The following is a 17,692-nucleotide window of genomic DNA, read 5'->3' on the forward strand; positions in this document are numbered from 1 at the left end:
TTAACCTCAAAACAAAAAAGCAGTCCAGTAGCACTTTAGAGACTAACAAAATAATTTATTAGGTGATGAGCTTTCATGGACTGTTCAAAACAGTCAAGACGAAAGCAGACTGTGAATATTGGGCAACAAACTGGCAAATGAAATTTAATATGGACAAGTATAAAATAATGCACATTGGAAAAAATAACCTAAGTATACATAAAATATGATGGGGGTTAGTTTAGCTAGAACTAATCAGGAAAGAGATATTGGGGTTATCATGGATAATTTTCTGAAAACATCTACACAGTGTGCAACAGTCCAAAAAGCAAATCGGATGGTAGGAATTATTAAAAAAGGGATAGAAAATAAAATGAAGAACATATGAATACTGCTATATAAAATTATGGTACAGCCACATCTTGAATACTGCGTAAAGATGTGGTCTCCTCACCTCAAAAAATATATTTTGGCATTAGAAAAGGGAAACTAAAATGATTAGGGGTGTGAAATGGGTCCCATATGAGGAAAGGTTAAAGTGACCGGAACTCTTCAGTTTACAAAAGAGGAGACTGAGGGGGGGATGTGACAGTGGTATATAAAATCATGAGCGCTGCGGAGAGGGTGAATAAAGAAAAGTTATTTACTTGTTCCCATAATATAAGAACCAGAGGACACCAAATTAATTTAATGGGTAGCAGATTTAAAACTAATAAAGTTCTTTTTCACACAGTGCATAGTAAGCCTGTGGAACTCCTTGACAAAGGAAGCTGTGAAGAGTCAGACTATAAGGCCGTGTCTACACTAGCAAAAAACTTCGAAATGGCCATGCAAATGGCCATTTCGAAGTTTACTAATGAAGCGCTGAAATACACATTCAGTGCCTCATTAGCATATGGGCGGCCACGGCACTTCGAAATTGACGCGGCTCGCCGCTGCGCAGCTTGTCCAGACGGGGCTCCTTTTCGAAAGGACCCTGGCTACTTCAAAGTCCCCTTATTCCTATGAGCAGATGGGAATAAGGGGACTTCGAAGTAGCCAGGGTCCTTTCGAAAAGGAGTCCTGTAGGGACGAGCTGAGTGGTGGTGAGCCGCATCGATTTCAAAGTGCCGTGGCCGCCTGCATGCTAATGAAGCACTGAATATGTATTTCAGCGCTTCATTAGTAAACTTCGACATGGCCATTTGCATGGCTATTTTGAAGTTTTTGGCTAGCGTAGACACAGCCTAAGAGTTCAAAGAAGAACTAGATAAATTCATCTTGGTTAGGTCCATAAAACGCTATTAACCAGCCGATAGGAATGGTATCCCTGGCCTCTGTTTGTCACAGGTTGGAAATGGATGGCAGGAGACAAGTCGCTTGATTATTGTCTTTGGTCCACCCTGTCTGGGGTGCCTGGCACTGGCGACTGTTGGCAGACGGGATGCTGGGCTAGATGGACCTTTGGTCTTACTCAGTAATGACTATTCTTATGTAAGGTCTAGAAAACATGAGCTATGCAGGAAGACTGAAAGAACTGGGCTTGTAATGTTTAGAAAAGAAGAGACTTAGAGGGGACATGATAGCAGTTTTCAAATACCTTAAAGAGGGTTACAAGGAGGAAGGAGAAAAATTGTTCTCCTTGGCCTCTGAGGATAGGACAAGGAGTAATAGGCTTAAATTGCAGCAAGGGAGGTTTAGATTAGACATTAGGAAAAACTTCTTGCCTGTCAGGGTGGTTAAACACTGGAATAAATTGCCTAGGGAGGTTGTGGAATCTCCATCACTGGAAATTTTTAAGAGCAGGTTAGATAGATACCCATCGAGGATGGTCTAGATGGTCCTTGGTACTGCCAAGAGGGCAGGGAACTGGACTTAATATCTCAGGGTCCCCTCCAGTTCTAGTGTCTATGATTCTATAATGGATCCTCCTTATCTTCCTTCCAACTTCCTGTGAGGACTGTACAAAGCTCAGTCTTTGTTCTGGGTCTGTACAGTCCTAGCACACTGGGTACTGGGTCATAACTGTGGTGATACAAATGATATTTTGTGCAAGTGTGTCAATACGCATTTTGGAACAATACACCCAAGTTAATAAAAAATTGTTTGATTAATAGTTATGCAGCAATTAGCATAGCACCTGTCTGTACTACACAGGGGATATTTAGCCAGAAATTAAATCACTCTCCACACTAGACCTAAGAAACAGATTTTTTCCCTCTACTGCCCTCCTTATCCAGAAATAACTAACAGATAAATCCATGATCCAGAAATGTTGTTTGACCAGGTCTACTGAAAACACAGGGGTTCTATCTTTATGGAATGTTGGCAAAAAACGTCTTAGTTGGTCTTAAAAGCAATGAGAAGTCCTGTGGCACCTGGTAGACTAAGACACTGCATCTGATGAAGTGGGTCTTTGCCCACATAAGCTTATGCTCCAAAAAATCTCTTAGTCTGTAAGGTGCCACAGGACTTCTCATTGTTTTTGTGGATATATACTAACATGGCTACTCCTCTGACACTTAGGTGGTCTTAGCCATTGCAAGGGTGCAATACAGAGAGAGTCCTTGGGGCAGACATGACCCAAACCACATAAGTCTTTATAGACCAGAATCAGGATCTTAAATAACACAAAAGTGGATGGGAAGACAGTGCAACTAATAGGGCACAGGTGTCATATTATTAATCCAATTATGTCTTTTAGTATAATTTAAAAAATACAGGGCATATTTTCAATTCAGTCCATGCACATCTCCAGTTAGTAGCAAATTCTCACCTGTTAATGTTGTTTAGACATTATGTTGCACTTTTCTTGCTCAGAGTCATCTACGAATATTGACTAATTGCTGTGAGTTGAGACTGAAGCTTGGGCTATACTAGGACAATAAATTGATTTCAGATACACAATTTGAGCTACAGTAATTGCATAGCTAGAATTGATATATCTGAAATCCACTTACTTGACTGTCTTTACTAAGGAAGGTCAATGGGAGTGTTTCTTCCTTTAACCTCCCTTACTTCACATGATAGCGAGGAGTACAGGGGTCAGCTGCTGACCCCAGAGAGATCGATTTCATGCATCTCTGCCAGACGTGCAAAACTGAACTCCAGAACACTGATCCTGACCGGGTTGATCTTTGCAGGAGTGAAGACAAGACTTATGCGATCTGTATCCCTTGGAAAAAATTACTCTTCCAGGAACAGAGTCATATTTGTTTTCATAAAAAAGAATAAAGAAATACTTTCAAAGTGGCTGCTGTCTAGCAATAAAATTATTTAACATGGGAAATTTACACAAGGCAGGGAAAGCAGTAAAATAACAATTTTATGGTTTAGAGAGAGAAGGTAGATGAAGTGGTATCTTTTATTGGATCAACTTCTGTTGGTGAGAGAGACAAGCTTGCAAGCTACATTTGAATTCTTTAGATTTAGATTATTTATAGTCTTCTCTACTTTGGAAATTGTGGCTTTTCACAAAGCTGCTATTGGTTTAAAGTAACTGATCTAAATTTTGAAAAGTAGCAGTAATTAAAACCCCCTTCAGAAATGATTTTGTTCTTGGCTACTATCCAAAACTACTGGCAGATAAATTTAGAATGAATTAGCAACCCTACAGTTAAACAAAGGCCACAAGAAAGGTTTAAATGAGCAGTTGGTGGAGTCAATGTAACCTTTCCAAAACAGTGAAATGTAGATGGAGGATTGGAACTCCATTTTTTATCCAGGTAGTTCTTTCTCTAGAGCAAATGACAGATCAGATGTCTATTATTTGGCAAACATGAAATGATAAAAATAAGTTAAAGACCTATTTTTACATTTTTTTTCCACTGGCATGAGTCAGTACAGGTTGAACATCGCTAGTCTGGGACTCTCTTCTGTCTCTAGCAACATCTATGATCGGGCATGATTTTAATTAACCGGATGACTACTTACCATGAGTGTAGTCAAGTTTCCCATGCTCCCATAAAGTTTGTTGACACCCATCAGTCCTGGCTCTCACTGTTTTGTGCTCTTGTTTAGCTGTAATTTACCTCTGAATGTCTTTTAAGAGCCCACTAAGCAGTGGATGTGTTGGTGATGCTTCTAGACAATATGGACTTCCTGTGGTCTGGCAGATTTTTCAGTAGTGGTCAGGTCCAGAGGGTGCCAGATTAGAGAATGTGTACTAACCTGTACTAACATTATTATACATCATGATTTGGGAGGCAGGTTTTCAAATTTTTATGGTCATTAAAAATGAAATATAGGTAACATCAAGAAGGTGAATGATCCAGGTATTCGCCAATGGACTTAATGTCCTTATTTACTTATGATAGCACCTGTGTTAGGTGTGCCCCAAACACTGAAAAATAGTGGTACTTGTTCTCAGGAACTAACAGTCTAGACATAGACAGAAATTAGGGAAAAAGAAATAACAATAGGCATTTTGTGTGTGTCTCCATTGCAATGAAACATCAGTGTCAACTGACTTGGGAGAATGGGGTGTTTAATTGTAGTGCAAACTTTTGGGCTTGTATTGCCACATTTAGATTGCAGTTAAACAGCCCCTTTGCCTGAACCCTGTGATCCTGTCAACTGACATAGGCCAGCTAGTGGTGCTTAATTGCAGACTTACTGTGGATGTTAAACTTTAACTGGTAAACCTTATCTGTTTAACTGATCGGGGGTTGGAGGAGCCCCTGGCCTGGAGTGGGCTTATGGGTTGCTCCAGTTCTCTGGGGTTGCCGGAGGTGGGGGGGTGGAGGGGAAGTGGCAGGAGCAGGTGCTCCAGTGCAACTGGAGTTGCTCGCATCTGGAGCAGCCCAGCCCAGGAACACGGTAGAGAGGGTGACTCCAGCCCAGCTAGAGCAGCCCATATCCTCAGTCGCCCCTGTGTGTTTGTGTGTCTGGGAGCTGGCTGGGGAGGCTGCTCCAGCCCTCCTGGCATGGGCTGCTGTGGATGGGGGCTGCTCTGGCTACACTGTAGCCCTGATCCCCAGTGCACCATGGTCAAGGGCATTCCAGGCCACCTGGTTAACTGACGTTTAACTGGTTAACTAATTAAATGGGATTTTACATCCTTAAGACTTACCCAATATGTACAAGTTGCCTTGTGCCATAGTAAACACTGCAGCAGAGGTGGACGTTGGAAAATGATTTCAATGTGTATGAGTTAAATGTAATCATGCCATGCTCTGCTGTCAAGTAGGAACTAAGATGACAGAAGGTGACAAACAAATTGGAAAAGCTGGGAGCACAGTTGGAATAGAGGGGGATAACAAAGGGTGGTTCAGGGTTTGAAAAGGAAGGAAAGGTACAGAGTTACGTATATGGAGATAACAGCAACAAAGGGTCCTGTGGCACCTTATAGACTAACAGAAAAGTTTTGAGCATGAGCTTTCATGAGCACAGAGTCACTTCATCAGATGCTGGTCATACCTATCTCATAGAGCTGGAATGGATCTTCAGAGGTCCTTGAGTCCAGCCCCCTGCCGTCTTGGCAGGACCAGGCACAATCCCTGACAGTTATTTTTTAATCTATTTGCCCCAGACCCCTAAATGGCCCCCTCCAGTATTGAACTTGCAACGTGGGGTTTAGCAGGTCAATGCTCAAACCACTGAGCTGTATGCCTCCCCCTTTATAGAGATTAAAAGATGCCTTGTTAAGGAATTTGCTAAAACTGAGTCAACCTAATTATTATTTTGGCAAGCAGCATTTTGCAACCACAGAAGTTTGAATAGTTACAGAGAGGTAGCTGTGTTAGTCTGTGTCTGAAGAAATGGATCTGCCCCATAAAATTATTTTGTTAGTCTTTAAAGTGCGATGTGACTGCTTTTTTGTTTACAAAAGTTTGAGTATTTTTTTAATACAACCTAGTACTTTCTCCAAATATATTGACTTTCCATACAATATAACAAATGCTAAATATTAAATCAGAATGCACATATGCTTGAATATATCACACACCCCCTTAAATGCATATTATCATGTCATGCAATGTGTATTAGAGATATTTAGTCCCACTTTGGATTTTACTGCACCTGCCCTAGGAGAGCAGTATAGTGATGAGTGCAGAGGATTGGGAGTTTTGACTCTTGGTTTCAGGTCCCACCTCTACTGTTGTCTTGCTTTATGACCTCAGTTAACTTTGGTGGCATGCAGTCAACTTCTCTTTGCCCCAAGTATGTGACATGGCGGATAACACTGCCAATTGCCTCAGAAAGCTGTTCTGAGAATGAAAATTTGAAAGGGCTTTGGGATCCTGAGATGCCAGGTGTTGAAGAGAATCCAAGTAAAGTATTAGGATTTTTCCCATGCTATGAATGCCTAATATTAGTATTAATTATATGATGAATATCAAAACTGAACAGGAGTCTAGAACAGACAAAAGTGCTTAGTAAACTTGTGGGTATGTTAAAACACACATGTTTTATGCTACATGTATTTTCTGTTGCATATAATCTCTATGAATGTACTAAAAAGTGGGATTGTGACTGCTGTTATTTATTTATACTTCTTTGGCATGCAACTAACTCTATGAACTTATTTGGTAGAAATATTACAAACAAATCTGCTGAACCAAGGTTAGTGTACATTAGTCAAATATATATATACATTATTCTGGGATTCAGAGATTTCAAACCATCTGCTGAAAAAGAATGGGAAGAGTGATATCTAGTAAAAGTACCACAAGGGGGGAAAATGTTACTGGTATAGTATTCTGTGTTTGCCAGTATTGCAAAATTTTTTCGTGGGTAATTCTGTAATTAAAGTGTGGTCAAACAAAGCAGGAAATCAGCCTCTTTCAAAAATTGTGCTTAAATTCCTATGTTGTTCTGCAGAAAGTCTTGTGTGTCATGTGCTAGTCTAGATCAAAGTTTTTCAGCTACACTTTTTAAATACCTCTCAGAAAGGAGCTCTGTATCAGAAACACTCAAGCACTTAATTATGACTGCATTAGCAGGAGGCATAATTGTAATAGATCATAGGAAGATATTTCTAAAACATCTTATTTATGTAAAGGTTTCTATTTTTGTGGAGCTATTTACAGATGGATTAATCTCAAAAATAGATTTGTAACTGAAGAAGGATGCATCATATTTCAGTTGCTCAGAACTAAAAGTCGTGACTGGCCAGCTACCCGCTCAGTAAGATGTTTATCCCAGTAATGTATCAAGAGGCTTAACTCATCTTATTTATAGTCACTATCCTTGGCATCAATTTAAAGAGGAATTTGTGTGTAGAAAAGAAAAAAAGAAGACAACCTTGTGCTAGATCTCTTTACTCTTATTTACATGTAATCTGAATCTTATAACATTCATTTATGAGAGTAATTTCATTGAAAGCAGTAGGGTGCTTGTATGAGTAAGGCTTTCAGGATATGGCCCAAAAATTTACAGTCCTTGTGCCTTTTGCATGTTCCTAATATTTTATCTCAAAACAGGTACATTAGAATTTACATGATTTTCAAACTGCTGCATTTTGTAGGATTTTGTCATGTAGAATTATCTAAATAAAGTTAAATTAATTAGACAAATACTATTTTAGCCCCTTCATTTTCTTTTGCTTTAGCTGTTGATGTCTGATTTCTGTAGCTCCCCCAAATCTCACCTTTTCAAATTCCATCCCACACAGAACAATGCTGGCTGCTTTCACACTTTATAAAACCAGACACATTTCCCAGGACATCAGAAGGTGAACCATTAAAATAGGCCCACTATCTGAGAAACAGATGGATTCACTGTGTTCTGGAATTCTTTTTGGAGTGATACTATCCGACTATTGGACTATGACATTACTGGCCTTTGGGATGCATTTCTGTTCAGATGAACCTTTCCTCTGTATCATCATCTTTGTTTTAGGTAGCACAAAAACAACATGCATCTAATGAAGTGACAAGATGAGACTAAAGTAATGGAACTTGTCTTCTCGCTTTCATTGGAGTATATAGTTTTTTATATCTTTGTGCTGTGATAAAGAGACAGAAAGGCATCATCATCATCAATAACCATGGGCTCAGTGCCCGTTGATGTCTGATGCCTCTCTCACTATTTCCTTCCATCTTTCCCTATCCAGTGCAGAGTGGCTTAGTTTCTGTAGACTAGCTCCACACCAGTCTACTACATCATCTATCCATTAGGTACGACAGATCAGGAAAGGGATCTTGGAGTTATAGTGGATAGTTCTCTGAAGACATCCACGCAGTGTGCAGCGGCAGTTAGTAAGGCAAATAGGATGTTAGGAATTATTAAAAAAGGGATCGATAATAAGACAAAAGATATCATACTTCCCCTATATAAAACTATGGTACGCCCACATCTTGAGTACTGCGTGCAGATGTGGTCTCCTCACCTCAAAAAAGATATATTGGCATTAGAAAAGGTTCAGAAAAGGGCGACTAAGATGATTAGGGGCTTGGAAAGGGTCCCATATGGGGAGAGGCTAGAGAGACTGGGACTTTTCAGTTTGGAAAAGAGGCGATTGAGGGGCGATATGATAGAGGTATATAAAATCATGAATGGTGTGGAGAAAGTGAATATAGAAAAATTATTTACCTTTTCCCATAATACAAGAACTAGGGGACACCAAATGAAATTGATGGGTAGTAGGTTCAAAACTAATAAAAGGAAATTTTTCTTCACACAGCGCGCAGTCAACCTGTGGAACTCCTTGCCCGAGGAGGCTGTGAAGGCCAGGACTCTATTAGGGTTTAAAAAAGAGCTTGATAAATTTTTGCAGGTTAGGTCCATAAATGGCTATTAGCCAGGGATAAAGTATGGTGCCCTAGCCTTCAGAACAAGGGCAGGAGATGGATGGCAGGAGATAAATCACTTGATCATTGTCTTCTGTTCTCCTTCTCTGGGGCACCTGGCATTGGCCACCGTCGGCAGATGGGATGCTGGGCTGTATGGACCTTTGGTCTGACCCAGTATGGCCATTCTTATGTTCTTATGTTCATTCTCTGTGGGGTCTGCCTCTCCTATTCGAACCATCCATTATGTCGAATACTAGGGTCTTGATTTTTCGTTTGTTGTTCATTCTGCAAATATGTCCAAATAGTTGTAGTTTCTGTTCTATAACCTTCTGCAGCAGGTTCTCTTTCGGCTGTATCTTCCTATATAATTCCTCATTGGTGACCTTCTGCATCCATCCTATTCCCAGAATCTTTCTATAACAACTCCTTTCAAACGCCAATATTCTTCTTTTCAAATCTTTCGTTATCACCCATGTCTCACATCCGTACAACATGCTGCTGAATACACACATTTTCAAGATGCCCAGCTTCGTTCTTAAGCTAATTGCTTTGCTTTTCCAGATCTTATGCATCGCCTTCAAACTCGCTCTTGCTTTCACTATTCTAGTCGCTATTTCCTTCTTACAGTCTAGATCATACGTTACGTTTCTCCCCAGATATGTGAACTTCTCTATATTTTCTAGTTCAGTTCCATCCACACTGATCTTCCTTCCTATTTCCTTATCTCCAAATACCATTCTTTTTGTTTTGTCAATGTTCATAATCAGTCCATACCGCTTCCCTTCTTCGTTTAACACCTGCACCATTTTCGCTAGCTTCTCCTCATTTTCCTCAATGATAACTATATCAGCCGTGAACCTCAAGTTGTTAATTCTTTTCCTGTGCACAGATATTCCTTCTACCTCTTTCTTGATCTTGTCCATCGCTCTCTCCAGATGTGCGATGAAGATACTTGGCGATATTGGATCTTCTTGTCTCCTACCAGGCAGACCAGTATAAATTATCAGAATGGTTGGCAGGTTGATGGATTCGAACTGCCTTCATTTGGAGGAAGAATCAAATGCTCTCCTTTACGATGTTGCTTTCACAGACCCCCTACAGTCATGGGACCTTTCTGAGTAATTATTAATGCGTGGTGGGCATATTTATTTCCCTCTGAGACCTACTCCAAAGATGAAAGATAGCTGCTCTAAGATTAATCCAGGAAAGACGAAGGAGATGCTGGTAGGTTAGGTATGTGAAAGTATCTTTAGGAATTGATGGATTTGTGACTGTTCCCTCTCATGTGAGGGCATGTCAACCTTAGCCTTAGTGGTTTGCAATCTTGGGGTTTTAATCTGATCCATCACCACTCCTAAGGTCCCAGAGCACCTTCTGAACATCAGCTGACCTGTAGTTTGCAATCCTTCCTTCTCTCTACAGACATCTTTGCTTTTTGTCTGCTCCTTTCTGGACTACTGCAATTATTATTTATTGTTTGTATTACCATAGTGCTTAAGAGTTCAAGACATGCAATGCTCTCTGCTTGTGAGCATTCAGTACTTGTGATTACTCAGCTTCAGCTAGTGCAGAGTGGCTTGCCTTTTAAGCAGACCAGTTTGGTAATTCAATGACCTTTGTTCTGAACTGCCATCCATTTGCCTTTCTGTGTAATTTAAGCGGTTGGTAATTATTTAAAAAGCCCTAGGTGGCCTGGAAGTGGGCTATTGCAGAAGTGCTTTCCCCCAGCATGCCTTGTAGCAGTTGACGGGAATGTTCCTGCCATTTGCTTCTCAGAGTTTGACCTGTGTGTGTTTCAGGGAATTCTTGGTAGAAAGCTTTCAGCTCTCGACTGCCTTTCCTCAGGCTGTCTGCCAAAATCTGAAGTCTGTATTGGGATGTAGTACAGGATGCAAATGTGAAATCTTGCTTTTTTGGTAACTGGAAAATGGTCACAAAATGCTGAGTATGGGACATATTTTATAGCCAAATTGTTTGTCCTTGATTTAATTTTTGTCATTTATTTCATGGCCATTAAATAAAATCTAGATGTATGCACAAAGACTGTAACAAAAAAACCTGTCCTCTTCTATTTTAAGTCTGTCTATCCATTTGGTAATAACAAGCAATCCTGTAGCACCTTAAAGACCCATGAATTTATTAGGTAATGAGTTTTTGTGTTTAAAACCCACTTTGTCAGATTTGGTATAAGGATTTGAGCATAGAAGTGGGACCCAGAGCCTGGAATGCTAGCCCTAGTTATGATATTCATCCCTACTTATGATCTTGGACCAGTCATTTAACTTGTCTGTGTGTCCCATCCACATAAGTAAAGTGAAGGCAATAAATTCCTACTTTTCAAAGCGAGTTGATATGGTAAATGTTTGATTTATTAATACTGCATACATTGCGAATGTGCCTCATGTGTTACCTGAGTGAAGCTGAAAAATGATACCAGCATAAATTCTTCCTACTTCTTTCCCCGCTCCCTCTGCTCACACAGTGCCAATCTGTTCTCTGGCCTTGAATTCACTGCTAAAAAAAGTGTATTTATAACTAAACTTTGAGCTATCCCAAGATAAAAATGCAAGATAAAACTTCTAGGCAAGATCAGTGCTATACTCCCACCTGTAGCTGACCTTGGCTCATTTACCTCTAGGTAAAACTACAGTGCCTTGACTACTTTGTGATTTTTTTTACCTTGTGATAGCTCATGTGTGGTAGTTCCCTTGATATTAAAAAAATTATTTTCTTTGTTTTGTTTGGATTTTTAAATTTAAGAAGCGAAAACAAGGCCTATGTGTTTAACCTCAGAATGAAAACCTCTGGAATTCCAGGTGTCTGGAATAGCCCCACACCATCTCTCTGCTGTATTGCTTCTGCGTCTCATTCAAAATCTTCGCTAAAAAAAAGCCTTTCTTCCTTTCTCCGTTATGTCTTAGCTTCTCTGTCTATTTGCTAATGTTTATTATTTACATCTAAAATGACATAATTTAACTCTGGGAAAACATTTTGGTGTGCATTTTGTATGAAAGATGCTATATATTAGTGGTGTCCAAACAAAATTTAAGCATTGCCACAGGCCCACCCTTCTCTCCCCTCCTACTCCTGCGTAAACTGGGGTCATACCTGGGGCTGTGGCGAGCTGCAGCCAGCAGGGCTTCAGGAGCCTGTGACTCAAGACTGGAGCTGCAGGAGGAGCTGCTGCTGCTGTGCGCTTTTCCCACCAAGTGGTGGGGAGTGGAGCAGGTGGACCACGCTCCACATGTGCGGCTCTAAGGAGCAGCATTTTGCCACATCGCGGCGTCCAGTTCACCACATGTGCAAAACTGGAAGCATATTGGACACTGCAGCTATATATGATAAAGCTAAATTGGTATTTTAAGGACATTTGCAGCAGATATTGGGTTTGACATTTTTGGTTTGTGTTTGGTGATGATATCCAGAGCAAATGTGTTTTTAGGATTCATGTGACTGGAAGCGCAAATACATAAGTACATAGACATTTCAAGTAACTTCCTTTACAAATTTGACCTATAAACGCAAGTAGTTACAGCAGGCATCTTGTCAAATTTTTTCAGTGCTGCAAGATCCTTTTGTATTCAGAAAACAGCTATACAATCCTCTTATGAAACACATTAGAAGTTAAGCAAATGTATCTCTTTTCTCTTTCAGAATTAAGTGACCAGTTAAAAATGACAACCTCATGGAGTGACAGACTCCAGAATGCAGCAGATCTTCCAGCAAACATGGATGGGCATGCTCTGAAAAAGTACCGTCGGGAAGCCTATCACCGGTACGCAATCCATGTAATGTAAACTGGGCCATAGTTTGTACGGTTAAGGAAGTAAAACGTAAAACAAATTTCTGATTGCTTTCTTGCTTGCTGACAGAGACTTGAAAGTAACTTCCTCCTACCTATTCAGACGGTATTTACTAAGCATTGGTAGAGTACTCAGTTCTACACAACATAAAAGACAATATGATACCTGCCTGCAGCAATTTACAGATTAGAAAGTTTAGGTACATCCGCATCCTTTAATACTGCTGTGGAAAGGTTAATCACAAGCCAGATTTTGCAATGGAAACCATCATTCTTTTTTTTTTTTTCCATGTTGATAAATACCCATTAGAAAAAATGTCATAGTAATTTTTTCCAACTTTTCCATATTACCCCAGTACAAAGTGGGAAACCATAGACACTGATTTTATAGGATAGGGGAAGTAAAATACAAAAACAAAGATGATTTCATTTTAGTATGAGATCTTATAATATTAGAACCTGTGTTTCAATGACACCTAGAAGAGGTGTGGGGAACCTACGGCCCACTGAATCTGGCCCACAGCTCACCTGGATCCAGCTCAGAGCTCCCCCCGCACACTCCGACCGCTTTGTTTTCCCTGCAGGGCCACCAGGCAATGCTGACACTCTGGTCATGTTGGGGCACCATGACTGGAACACCATTACCAACCTGCTCACACTGCTGCAGGGGGTGGAGGAAGAGGGAGCCCTGAGCCTCACAGGCCTGGTGCAGGCAAGCTGTGGCCAGAGCCAGCCAATGGGCTCTGCCTGGCAAGGGGGAAACAGCTGTGTGTGCTACAGGGAAGCTCTAATGACTATGACAAATTTTATGATTTGAGGGGTGTGTGTAAACGTTTCAGCTGTAATATTAACAAATCATGTAACTACCACATTTAGAGAGACTATATGTGCCTCCCTTTGCATGACCAAAATCAGTTATTTTCAAAAATTCTGTTAAAAGAATCAGAGTTTGAAAATAAAGTAAATGTTGCATCAGTGCCTTGGAGAGAGAGATCTGAAAAGGGAATGGCAAACACCAAGTCTCCCAATTGATAATTTATATCTGAATGCCATGTATTGCACTTGGGATTCATGTAGGGTTTTATTTCCTAAAAAGTGTTTTACAGGTTACACAACTTTGATTTTCTAAACAGAGGACGATATCTTTTACTGTCCTATGATGGGTAAAGTTGTGCTAGATGAAAAACATTTTAAGGCAAAATAGTGAAACCCAAGGTGAATTTCTGAAATTTTGCATTTTATTATTACTATCAAATATATTTTGGTGTCTGAGTGAGCTGGAGGCATTAGAACTTAAGTTTCCCTGTGCAAGCTGGTTAGTCAAGATGTGAGGGAATCTCTTCTGGGGTGCAGTAAGAAACTACTGTATCATAACCAAACTCCTAATAAATGTAACTAAATATTGTTGATACATATGTAGCTCTAGGCCTGATGCTCCTTTGCGCCACATAACTTCCTGCGTTGAAATTCTGGCTGTGTTGAAATAACTGGGAATTTTGACATTGGTTTCAGTGGAGACAGGATTTCATGCATTGAATTACTGGAGCTATTCCTGATTTAAATTAGTGTAAATAGAATCCATATGAGACTACTAGTATATTTCTGGTGGTTGTATTGTATCAATGAAGTGTGTGTTTATCACAGTGGTTTGCAGTGCTAATATCCGTTTCTGTTGTTCACAATTATTTTTGCATTGACCCACTTGCTTTTGACTCTTGAAAAACAGATGCAGTATTGTCAATTTCTTAAAAGATAAATATCAAGAATTAAGTTTCAATTCTTAAGCTCTTCATTCCTTTATAAATTAATTATGCCAAATCTCACAATTTTTACAGTAGACCCCAGACTTATGCAGAGATTGCGTTCATGGCAACCCTGTGTAAGCTGAATTTCGGCGTAACTTGGGGAGCCGGGAAACTGACCAGCACTGTTTTTTCCTGTGAATAAGGAGAGCTGGGAGCTAGAGCTCCCCATGACTCACAGGAGACTGTCTCCTGTGCGCAGTAGAGAGCTGCCAGCCTGGCTCCAGCTCCACTTGCTTACTGGAGACAGGAAACTGAGCAGTGCCGGTCAGCTTCCTGGCTCCCACAGTGAGGCAGGGAGCTAGGAACCAGGCAGCATTGTGGCTTCCCTCTCCCCTTCACTGGCAGGAGCTGGGAAACTAACCAGTGCATTGCTGGTCAGTTTCCCGGCTCTTGCCAGCAGAGGCGAGCTGGGGTCCCGGCTGCCGTCTTCTTCCCAGGGACTGGGAAACTGCTCCTGTCAGGAACAGTAGCTGGACTCTCGGCCACTGCCCCAACAGGAGTGGCGGTCGCATTAACACGAGATATGTGTACTCGAGTTGTGTATATCTCAGGGTTTTAGTGTATTGTGAATCTTGGTGTTTGTTGTAAAGACTCAGTTGCTGGAGAGATGTGACTCTGAGAAAGAAAACTGAGAGTCTTTCTTTTTTTAAAAGTAAGTTTAAAAGAACCCGAGATTTATGACTTTTAACTGATCTCATAATTTGCAGTGGGAGTACTGGCTTATGATATTTGGATGTTTTGCGTTGGCAATACTGTAATTGTGACAAGCCTGCCAACCTGGAGCTCAGTATGAAAACCGGTCTTAACTTTTGGTATAGCATAAAGACTTCGTATTGTGTTAAAAGTGCATGAGTAATATAACAACCATAGTGAAAACAAAACATCCCTGGTTGCCTAGTAATACTTGTTACTAATAATACCTGATTATATTAAATCCAAGTAAACAAGTATGTTAAATCCAAATAAACAAACAATGTTAAGTGGTGATATGCAAATGATTTTTAACATTCTTTCAGATTTAATATAATCATTTAATATGTTTTAATACATTTAATACAGTTGTCTCTGCAGTCCATCCTGGATTACCTGCTCCACCAAAAGCTTGTAATTTCTTACATCAAAGTTCATCTGGTTGCCATTTTGGTCTTCAGCCTGTGTGTCCAAGGAGGATAAGCGTTTTCACAAGAGATGTTGATCAGATTCCTGAAAGGCCTTGAGATGCTCTTCCCACCAGTTCCAGTCCAGTTCTGCAGTGGGACCTCAGCCTGGCTCTTGTTGCCGTTCTGACCTATTGTAGAAAATCTCTTTCCTTATACAGTAAACTCTTTCATTGCTGACAGATCCAGGACCAGGAGGTTTCTGGATATTCAAATATTCTGGATAATAGAGAGAGGTATACCTAGCAATGTATAACATTAAAGAAAAACAAGATTAGATATTAAGAGCATGCACATCTAACATAGAATGGACATGAGCCACAAATATCAGATCAGCAGTTACAGGAAAAGGCAACTGTCTTTTCTCATGCACTAGGACGAAGCTGCAATATTTGAGTTCCAAACATTCCAATTCAGACAAAATCATTGGCGTAACAATGCATTGTTTTATTAATATTGGAGATTATAAAATCAAGCCTACATTTTCATTATAACTTGAAGGTATATTGGGTTATGTCTCTTTGGTTGATGGATGTAACATGTCGCATTATTGACAGAGGTTCCATTCTTGAGACTGGTTTAACTGGTTCAGTATATTATGACTCAGAGCCTAATGATTAGAATGTTGTGGTCCTAAATTCTGCAGACAAGAACACTCAAAAATGAAACCTCTCTAGTTGGTTCTTCTTGCATTCTTTACCACGCCAGTCTCCCACTTCCCCACCCCACCAAAAAAAGGTTTGCTTAGTTATTAACTTTTACAGCTGTTCAAGGAATTACAATCCTTTGGATGATGTTACCACACAATTTTTACAGCGTACACTCTGAGAAAAACTTGAAAACACTTAACCCTACAGGAACCTGAAGGAAATTAAAAAGAACCCAAAAACTCTTCTGAGTCTTAACCAAAATATGAGGAAACTGCATGAAATTTTAGCTTTAGTTTCATGATGGTTGTATTTAAGACAACTGACACTTCTTTATTCTCTGCACTCATAAAAGGCCACAAGAATACTATAAAATAAGAACCTAAAGAACTATCAAAGCCAATAGTGAAGAATTATTTTAATTTTCAGAATAAAGATTTTCTTATGTGAAATTTTAAATGGAACACCTTTGTTAGTGTTAATATCAATTACAACCTTGTTATATGATGTTCCTGGAGCCTATTAATAGGTGGTGCCGTAAGATGAATTAACATAGGGAAAGAATTATATCTGTCTTCAGATGGAGGTCATTGGTAGGAAGACACTGCATTACTGTAAGCTGGTATTGGCACCATAGGTTTGAAATGTGAAAATAAAATTGTTGTGTCAGTATCAGGAAGCTCTTCTTCATTGTGTGGACGTTCAAGGCCTCCTCCCCTGTCTAGTATTTGGTGACTTATCTCGGTTGTGGATAATTGCTAGGCCAGTCCCTGTGTATGAATACTGTCATTTAGCATGGTTGCAGTTAGACAGGAAGTAGATTGACTATGAGGCACCAAGTTGCCCTAGTGTCTCTTTTTTAAACTTGGAGTGAACACTTCTGGGCTATAGTTCTTTGGAGTTTTCCACAATGTCTGCAATTAGCTGAAGTCAAATAATGGAAAAAATTGGGGTTTCATCCACTTTTATCACTGACAGTTACTAAGAAACTGCAATCAGGTATTTGCTTCTATTTTATGTAAATTTGTCTGTAGTTTAGCGGGGCAGTAAAACTGAGCTGGCTCTTTCAGTAGAAATGCAGATGGGGAGCTAAATTAATTTTGCCATTTTCAATCACAGTGAGTTGTCATTTGGTTTGAAAGTTGTCAGCCTGGATATGTTGGTTTATTTTAAGTTAATGATTAGGGGAGGCAACTGGCAGTCAAGATTTCTGGGTTCTAAATCTCACCTCTGCCAGTGACTTACAGTGTGGTCTTAGACAAGTCATTTAATCTTTCTTTACCTTGGTTTACCAGTATAATATGACACAGAAGTCATATGAGTTAAATCAGTGGTTCTCAACTTGAGATATCTGGACTCCTGGGGGTTTGCAAGCTATATCTGAGATTTCCAAAGGGTCCCATTCTCCCTTTGACATTTTTAGATGTCCACAAATAAAAAAAATTGAGAACTACTAAACAAATTTATGTTGGTAACACACTTTCAAGATCTTCAACTAAAAAGTACACTATAATAATACAAACTGTGGCTGCCAAGTCAATAATAATAAAGTAACTCAGTTTGAAACTGTCCTGTGATGCTCTGCTTT

General features: G+C 39.9%; 1 protein-coding gene across 4 annotated transcripts in view; it reads left to right on the plus strand.

Moving 5' to 3' along the window:
- Positions 1-17,692, plus strand: part of NT5C2 (5'-nucleotidase, cytosolic II) — a 93,838-nt gene that overhangs the window by 15,133 nt on the left and 61,013 nt on the right. For 3 of the 4 annotated variants that reach the window (XM_074999235.1, XM_074999234.1, XM_074999236.1), the window contains exon 2: positions 12,348-12,468. In XM_074999235.1, the coding sequence (XP_074855336.1) occupies positions 12,368-12,468 (101 nt within the window). In that variant the 5' untranslated portion in view covers positions 12,348-12,367. Of the gene's footprint in view, positions 1-12,347; positions 12,469-17,692 lie in introns of those variants that run through there. The other variant, XM_074999238.1, reaches the window with a different exon arrangement.

The sequence above is a fragment of the Carettochelys insculpta genome, chromosome 7, assembly GCF_033958435.1.
Source record: "Carettochelys insculpta isolate YL-2023 chromosome 7, ASM3395843v1, whole genome shotgun sequence".
Taxonomy (NCBI): domain Eukaryota; kingdom Metazoa; phylum Chordata; order Testudines; family Carettochelyidae; genus Carettochelys; species Carettochelys insculpta.